The following is a 9,290-nucleotide window of genomic DNA, read 5'->3' as shown; positions in this document are numbered from 1 at the left end:
ATTCTTACAAAAGAATGCAGAATTTTTGTTCCTTTAAAAAACTAATATTACCCAGATACTTGATTTTTTTTTTTTTTAATATCCAGATAAACAAATTTTGAAAGCTTTAAGTGGTGTACCTCATCATGGGTCTGATATCTTAGCAGGTGCATAAAAACACCAACTCCAGGGGTTCACATCAGGTAAGGCTCAGGCTCACAGCACTTGGTAATTGGAAGCGTGTGTGAAGGACTAAGAGAGCTCAGGACCTACTGTGCTTTGACCACCATCCAGCCCTATTACATATGTGCATCTAAACACTGCACTGACTTCTGTGAGGATTGTATAGGTGGAGGAATTGCAACAATGACTCTCAAAGTGACACAGTGACAGAAGCATACCCAGGGGGAACCTGAGGGCACATCAATAGGGAATTCAGAGCAGAAATCAGTAAGAATGTACAAGCTACGCCTAAAAATATGCATAGATTTCAGTAGGTTAGAATAGGCTGTAATGAATTATGTAACTGTCATGAATTCTTGCCAAAAAGCCCCAACTAGCATAATATTGTTGCAATTATGTCAATTCACAGGAGATAAGAGACTAGCCCTCTGTAAACAGTGTTTCGTGCATGAAGCTGTATTATCTCTACATTCCATTTATCTAAGACTTCTGAATTTATGAGGAAATTATGTATGTAGACACATACATATGCATATTTGACAAATAAATGTACTGAAAAGTCTCAGTATGAACAGATACGGTACAGTACTTGTTTTGAAAGAAAAGTATCTTAAATAACCTCCTAGTGAATCCAAATTCAGATGAAGCTCTTGCCAGCTGCCAGCAGTTACTAACAGGTACAGTAGAGGCAGTGCAGACTTAAAGCTATGCTCTGATTTCAGCAGGAAGGAATGTGACAAACTAGGGTATTTTGCTGAGCCTGATTAAGCACCTAAAATCTAGCTTAATTATACTACAGCTGGCTATCTGCAAGGCACATTATATGGCAGGACAAAGAGGTAGGAATACCAGTAAAGCCTCCCTGTTTCTCTCTGAGAGAGGAAAGCCTTTGCATAGGCATGCCACGAGAAAACCTTCAGAGCACTGACTTGCAAATCACAGCGAGGGGCAAAGAAAGCTAAGGCCAGGCTGGGGGAAAGAAGAGTGGATTGGGGCAGGGCTCCAGACAGCAAAGGGTGAAACTGGTCCTGCAGTGCACCAGCCAGCTTTTGAAATGTGCCATCATTTTACAGGACCTCTGAGCATTTCAGAATACAATGAGGGCATTTTCAGCTTACCAAATGAGAAGGTTACTTAATTCTCTTTCAGCCTGCCATGTCCTTTGAGAGTAAATTTTAAGAGGCGCACAATGGCAAAGTTTTGGGTGGTTTTGTTTTGGTATTTCTGTTTGTTTGTTTGTTTGTTTGCTTGTTGTGTAGCAACATTCATTGACAAGCCTGTGACCATTTGGGGAAAAAACAAACTCCCACTACCCATATGGGATGATTAGAAAGATATATCTATATATGTTAACAATGAAGAAGGGAAAAGAAGAGTAGATCTTTTCTCCTGGAATTCAGGAGGTAGATTTCTTCTAAAATATCCTTGGCAGATGCCCTGGGTCTGGTAGACTACTTTTTTTTTTTTTTTTTTTTTTTAATCTTAACACTAGAAATTCACTTAGGTAAGTGGGTTTCTTACTGTGGGGCTTATTACAGTAATACAGCAGGTATAGAATTTTTCTGGTAGTGTACAAATGAAATAAGTGAAAGAAATACAAAATCATATTACCTCACAGAGAGCATAAATCTGAATTCTTTGGTTTCAAGGTTCAATCTGCCAGATATATTTATTCATTTCCATTTCCATAACATTATTTGTATATTTGGTTATATTTGAAAATGTGTAAGATTAAGATGTAAAATGTAATAAAGAAAAAGCTTTAGAAGTGAAGGGAAATAGAACATGCTAATTCATGTATCACAACAGAAGATGTTGTTAATTCATGTATCACAGAAGATCCATGAATGTTTTGAATTGTACTATTAGAAGGGAAAAAAATAAAGTTTCAAATAAATTGGTACTAGATAGTTTCTTTAGTCTACCCAAAGAAGACTGTTAAGACCAAAATAATTACAGAGTGCAAGGCAGACACCTGTCTAAAATTGTAGTGTAGCTTCGAGATAGAAAAAAAAGTGTATTAAAAAAGAAATGGTTAATTTAATCATAAACCCAAGGAAATTATAGGATGCTCCAAGATATGCACTATGAGTAGAAAATATATTTTTTACCTATGAGATAAATTGTAGACAACAATGTAGCAAAAGATTATTCAGGGTAGCCAGAATTAAGAAAAGTTATGCATTGGATTAGAAACACTAACTCTAAGCAACTGGGCAACACAATGACAGATGAATTACTGCAGACAGCTGCCATATTATTCATGAGAAAGAAGGAACACAAAAAAAAAATTGATGTGTAAGAAACCACACCCCACTGCACCATTTAGCTCTTTTAATCACTACAGCTCAAATAACCTTCTCAAGAAAAACATGTGCAAAAGGACAAATAAAGTATTTCTTGAAAATAAGTGCTTTTCACCTGAAACAGCATGAAAAATACTTAGTGTTAAGAGTGTCACTCTCATTCAGTTGGAGTATCACCTAGCTCTCATCTAGATCAATGGAAGCACTTACATCAGGAAAACATTATCTGAACTGAGGCCTTAGATGGGAAATAACTGAGTTTGCTTGGCACATGCATGAGAAATTATATTAATTAAAAGAAAAATAAACTATTCAGTGGTGTAGGGGGTGAGATTATCCATTTGTGGTGCATGTTTTCATGGGGATAGAGACAGCTAATCTGGTTGCATGAAGGAAAGAAGGGGACCAGAGGCAATATTGCAATACTGTGATTTATATTTGTCATATTTACTCAGCCGGGCAGGGGTTAGCTTGCCCTTTAGGGTCTACTACAGCAAACCCTCTTTTCTTCCTTATACAGCCATGTAGCTTAATTTTATAGGGGATTTGCATCATGCCTGCATTTGTATGAGAAGATGATTATTTTACACAAACCAGAATTGGCTGCAGAAGGACAGTTTGTTAGGTACTTCTATTAACCTTCGTCACACTACAGTAAATACTAAAGAAATCACATCCTGAAACTACACTTGGCAAATTCAAGCCAAAAGGAAATGCATTCTGAATAAAGCATTACTTACCCATGAAACACACTACCATGTGCACTTTCATATTTAAAGGGGATAAAATATGCAAGGTCTTGTGATTAAATGTATCTGGCAAGCATCAAGTATCTGAAGACAAAACAAGCTTCAACAAATTAGTATGTGTATTACTTGCCAGAAATCTGGTTTACTTGCAGTGGATAATGAAAGATCAGTTTGCAGGGGAGGTAAATCCATAGACCAAAGCAGAAGTGGCAGTACATCTGCATGGGAACTTGACAAGAGTATGAGAACACGTGAAAGATGACAAAGAGGGAAATCTGCAGAGGGTTGTACTCCTGAGAGATGCAATTCTTAAATTATTCTACTTCAAGGAACACCTTCTCCCATACACTTTGGCAGCTTTCCTGTCAGTAGTGCTGCTCCACATCACTACACTTCCTGGATCTAGAGGTGAAAGCACTGGAACTCCTGCCATTGCAATCTGTAGTTTCTCTTTCAGAACTAAATAAGGGTTATTGCATCTGTTCTTTTATCCTTTCCCCTCCTACCTCCTAACACAGAAGGAGGATTGAGGGAAGAGATGCTTTCATGCTCTTTCACAGAAGGAAATTGAGAGATTGAAACTGACTGTAAGAGGAGGTAATATATGGAAACAGGAAATCTACTGGGTCTGATTTTTCACCTCAGCTGGGCTGAAAGAAGGATCTAGGACTGTCACAGATGGAAGTGATCAGATGTCACTTGTGCTGAATAAGAACAGGAAGATACTAACCTCACTGGAGCATATTGTTAGAGTTTATCTGTCACTTACAACTAATTAACTAAAATACAAATTAGCTGCCCTTATGGTCAGGCTCTTCTGTGCACAATTTTTAGTATGACAAACATCCTAGGAAAAATTGAAGCTTTAAATCTTACAAAGAATTGAAGTCAACAAGGAGCTTATATGTGCAGATACTCGTTGTTGCCTCCAAACACAAAGACACTCTTTTAATTCATAGGGGAGAAAGGCAAATTATCTCCTTTCAGGATATCTCCAGATGCTATCACAGGATGATGGCACTGGCTTGTCCTGCTCAAGCTTCCCAGGGGAAGGTCTGCAGCACAATGTGATATACTAAAAGACTCTGAAGAATGATCAACAAAGAGACAGTATGTTCTCCAAAGGCTCTTGTTGCTCAGTAAAGCAGTTTCCAAATTCAGGTTTATCAGGGGAAGCAGTCTCACAGCACTCAAATGCAGCATGCTTTTGGACCCTCTACAACTCTGCTCTCGTTCCTCAGGAAAGGCAAAAGCTTTTTTTGTTCACTGTATGTTTAATGTGAATTTAATTTTTGCTGTTCTATAGAATGTATTTCATTTCCATTAAATGGCAAGATGACACACCATCCTACCTCTATTTCTGTACTGTTTCTCAAAGTGTATTGAAAATTCATAGATTTGGAAAACATGATCTATGTATCTATTTAGCACAGTACAACTTTAAATCTCCCAAAAGAAAATTTGACAGTGAATTTTTATTACCATTCTGATATAAGTAAAGACTTTAAAGTGTGAAGCTTAACGGCACTATTTTTGATTAGTGTTAACTAAAATAGTTTTTAAAAACCCAAAACCAAATTGGCATTTTAACTAGAAAAAGAACGTTTTATATGAGCATGTTTTTCAAACAAGTCCCTATTCTCTACAATTTCTTTATGAACCAATAATATTTATTTAATACATTGTCTTCTTTACTATAATAGAGTTACTCTGACTTATAAATCCACCAGATTATCTGAAAATCCATCTCTGGTCTAGATTTGGAATGTAAGTGCCATTACATCTGTAAAACTAAATGCATAGTCTGATATAACGATTTATTATGCATACACAACTTACAAGTGAAATGTCACAAAGACACTGAATTTAATATTAAAAAATATACAAAAAATTGACAAAAATTGCACAAAAAAGTGTACTGTGTATTTCATAGAAAACCTTGTGCATGGATAAACACAGCTCAGGGATTACTTAGATTAAGACCAAAAATTCAGGGTTTAGAAAGTCTTCTTTTACTACTTAAAACTAATTTCTTCTTTTGCTACTGTAAAACAGAGTTGAAGGGTTGTTTTTTTTTTTTTTCAAAAACAGTCTTAAGGATCACTGTACTGTGGACTGAACCAAGACTCAACCTGATTTACAGAAACAGTGTCTGAGGCTAACCTTCAACAGCTTTTTGAAACTATTGAAATTTCACTTCAGTGCTGCACAAAGTCAGAAAGAAAGAACAAATGAATCATGCAAGAAGAAAATTAGTGAAAACAGAACTTTGTAACAACTTTCAAGTTATGCTCATTTCCTTACATACACTTGTGTAGCCCTTTAATCCCATATTTCTTGTGCCACAATTTCAGACCGAGTTTTGGTGGAGATAGAGTTAGTCAATTTTAAGGAGGAGGAAATTATTTAAGAATTTTTCCAAAGTCTGGTTAGAGCTTTGCAATTCAGCATAGAGAAGCTCAGCTAGCACGAAGTTAGTACCAGCATAGGGAAGCTTGGTAACGTCAAGAAAATCATTCTAACTACAAGTAAAAATAAAAAACAGAATCTGGCCTACAGGAGAAAAAGGACAAAACAGAATAAAGAGACAATCTTGGATTACATTGCTCTTTTCCCATTAACCATTTATTTTGGTGGTACCTGAATAGTAACACATTGAATTGAATGAAATTCCCAGTTCCTTTTTTCTCCACCTTTTTTCTCCTTCTTCTCTCAGAGGTCAATTTAGCCTGAGTATTTTTGTTCAGTAGTATTATATCTCTTTTCTGCTTTTCTTTGCAGAAGATCTAACACAGCTGGATGAGATGCAATACAGGATGTGCATCCTACAGAATACAATGAAGTATTAGAAAACACTACAAATAAACAGAGAAAATGGAATAATCAAATTCACTAAAAAAGATTTCAAATTCTTCATCAATTTCACAAAGATTTAATGTGAGAGAAGCACAAAACAACACCCCCAACACTAATAGACACTCTCGGTGCATATGGAATGCTTTGGTGTAATAGTCAATACATCCATAACTGCTTTAACAAAGCAGTACATATAATATATCATCTTTATCTTTATTTACAGTTATCAGGAAGACAGGGCATTTAAAATGGGTTGATCAGGAAGAAGAATATACACTTTTTTTTTAAATCTTTTATTTAGTTTCATTTTATGCTCCCTCATGTACACACAAATCCTTTGTGTGGTTAATACATTTACATAACTTTGAGAATCCTTGTATATGTGTATGATCTGATACATATATCATACACATACAATATTAGATTGTATAAAATAGTACAGTATAATCTGTATAAATCCAGGTGACATTAAAAATAATTGTCTGGCCTAATACTATATGCAGGACAGGAAGACACCTCGTTACCATTTAAGCCTTTCTCCTGTAAATATTTCCATTTAGCAAGTTTCTACATTTTTATAAACATAGTCACTCAAAACCTCAGTGCAATTTTTTTAGTACATTCTTTGGGGTGAAAATTGTCTTTTTAGCTTAGTGACATAAATGCTAGCACTTCATGCTAGGAAACTGTGGAGAACTAACTAGGTTGGAGACTTCCTACATCTTCGTTAATCACTGTTACAATATATGCAATGTGAAAACTAACTTCACCCGTGAAAATATGCCAAGAAGTCACAACATCCTTGCATTTATTTAAAACAGCCTTTTAAAAAGAAGATAAGCCTACTCACTGTTTTGCACAGCTTCCCTTTCTAAGTACACATGCATGATGATGGGTATGACAGACGGCAGAGGATGAGAAAACCAAGAGTCTGCACCATGCCTACACTTATCATGGTATCCAAAGTATCAACAGAGCATTCTGAATGAAACACAAAAACTGTCATATTCTAAGCCATATTAATTATTCAGCAAGTGAAAGACATACAGCATATTTTGGAGCCTCTCTCTACACTCTTCTCGGAAGTCACAAGGAGCCCGCAGGGAAAGTGCTCAAAACCCGGAGTATGGTGGCTGTTAATCCGTCAATGCTGAGCATTGCAATATTGTTATTATTTGTAGTAGTAATTCTAATTTTGTCTTATCTACCTAAAGGTTCCACAAACAAACCTCCCCCCCAACTTAAATTCCCATTTATGGCATAACATTTTCTATATGAGGCTCCGCATCTACGCAAGGCGTGTTTCAGATTCTCGCACAATCTTGCCACCGAATTGCAGTTACACCCCTGTCTCTTCGCTGCCTTCGCTTGCTTCTGAGACGACAGTCACTAATTCTGTTTATATCGCAGTGTCTATCCTTCGAAAGGACACGACCATGGACCTTTAGCGGAGCAGTACAAAACCCGGTCCATGCCGCTCGGCACCGGCCCCGGGAAGGTTGCGCGGGACAGAGGTGGAGGAGGCAGGGGCCGAGCAGGGGGCGCGGAGCGGGAACCGCAGCCGGGGCCGCCGCCTCTCGCCTCTCGCCGCGGGGGCTGCGCGGCCCCGGCCCCGGCGCGGCCCGGGAGAGGAGCGCTCGCACCGAGGCGCCGTGCCCCGCGCTCCGCGCTCCGCTCCGCGGCCTCCTTCGGGGGGAGCGGTGAGTTTTTGTGTCTGTCCCGCAGTTGTTTCACTCCGAAGGAGCGAGGCGTGGGTTTGGAAGAAAGGAAAGCGGAGGGGTGGGGGCGTGATGGATCCCCGGCAAAAGCTCTCCCGGTCCGCAGGATGAGCGCTGACAAGAGAGATTTGGCAAGTTCCTCTCCCCCTCGGGTTTCACTTTTTTTTTTTTCCCCTCCTCCTCCTATTTGTCTCATTGTTAGAGGATTACACGCGCTTCAGGTTACACCCGGAGAGGGCAGGGGGGAAGCAGCCTCTCCTTTCCCTCCCCACACAATATCTATATTGCCATTAAACTGTTCTTCATATCTGGGGCAAACGGGAGACGCGGGGCGGAAAACACGAACGCAAAAGAGGGAAGGGATCCCCAGTGATGTCAGCCCCGAGGAACTTGGCTGTTGTGGCTGTTGTCTCAGGGAACCATCCCGCAGCTTCTGCCCAAGTTTCCCTTTCTGTGGCAGCGACCCAGGTGCGCGCTCAGCCCGGCCACAGGCGGGCACCGCGCAGGAGCAGCGCGGGGACCCGCCGGCGGCTGCTCGGCTTCGGACAGAGGCCGGACCTGGCTGGGACCCCTCTCCCTCGCTACCCCGGCGGCTGCGACGCAGAGAGAGCACAGGGAACCCTGGGGGAGGGATGCACGGATGTCCCCTCACTCGTAGGACGATCCGGGCAGCCGCTCCCAGGCGTGCGGGACAGCACCGGGAGCCGCCCAGGCTCGGCGCCCCGCTCGCGCCTCAGCCCCTCCGTCCCGGCGCTGCAGCCCGCGGCTCCCCGGCACCGGCAGACATCCGACACCGCCGCGCGCTCATTGGCCAGCGCCGCCGGCCCCGCCCCCCTGGCCGCGGCGACTCAGGGGGCGGCTCGGCCCGCCGGCCGCCGATAGCTGCTTCTGATTGGGCAGAAGGCGCTGTCAGTCATGTTGAGGGACGGGCCGCTCCACGGCCGAGGCCCCGCCCCCCTGCCCTCATTGATATTATCGGCGCGCGGCGCGGGCGGCCGGGCTGCAGTCGGGGCTGGCGGGCGGCCGGCCCGGTGCGGGAGCCGGGCAGCGGCGCGGAGGCGGAGGAGAAGGAGGCGAAGGAGAGAAAGGCAGCCTGGAGGGAGGGAGCGCCGAGCCACAGACTAGCACAGCAAATTCTCCACCGTCCTCTAGCACCCACCAAGCGGCGGCAGTGACAGTGTCTAGGAATAGAGCTAGAAATATAAAATCACCCCGCTCCTGCACCATGGCTTTCCAAAGTAGGCTCCCTTCTTGGATTATTTTGTGCTCCGTCTGGCTGTTCCGCTTTGCACACACGGGGGAGGCACAGGCTGCAAAAGAAGGTAAGGTGATGCGGAAAACAAAAAGTTTGAGCTTATTTATTGCTTTTGCTCATGAAGTCTGTTTGGTGGCTCAGTAGGGGACCTTCCTGCCCCTGCCAGCTGCTTATCAGCCCCCCTCTCAGGAAAAAAAAAAAAAAAAAGAAAAAAAAAAAAGACTTTTTAGTTGAGGTGGGAGGG

At 41.7% G+C, this 9,290-nt stretch overlaps 1 protein-coding gene across 5 annotated transcripts in view; it reads left to right on the top strand.

The window, feature by feature from the left end:
• Nucleotides 1-8,772: 8,772 nt before the first annotated feature.
• EPHA7 (EPH receptor A7) overlaps nt 8,773-9,290 on the top strand; it is a 166,018-nt gene continuing 165,500 nt past the window's right edge. For 3 of the 5 annotated variants that reach the window (XM_071445936.1, XM_071445945.1, XM_071445939.1), the window contains exon 1: nt 8,868-9,113. In XM_071445936.1, the coding sequence (XP_071302037.1) occupies nt 9,017-9,113 (97 nt within the window). In that variant the 5' untranslated portion in view covers nt 8,868-9,016. Of the gene's footprint in view, nt 9,114-9,290 lie in introns of all 5 variants that reach the window. The other 2 variants (XM_071445946.1, XM_071445951.1) reach the window with 1 other exon arrangement.

Source organism: Agelaius tricolor, unplaced genomic scaffold, assembly GCF_023055355.1.
Source record: "Agelaius tricolor isolate 1412-34295 unplaced genomic scaffold, bAgeTri1.0.p SCAF_1, whole genome shotgun sequence".
NCBI lineage: Eukaryota > Metazoa > Chordata > Aves > Passeriformes > Icteridae > Agelaius > Agelaius tricolor.
Note: the sequence above shows the minus strand (reverse complement) of the source record. Positions and strands in the feature narration are given on the sequence as shown.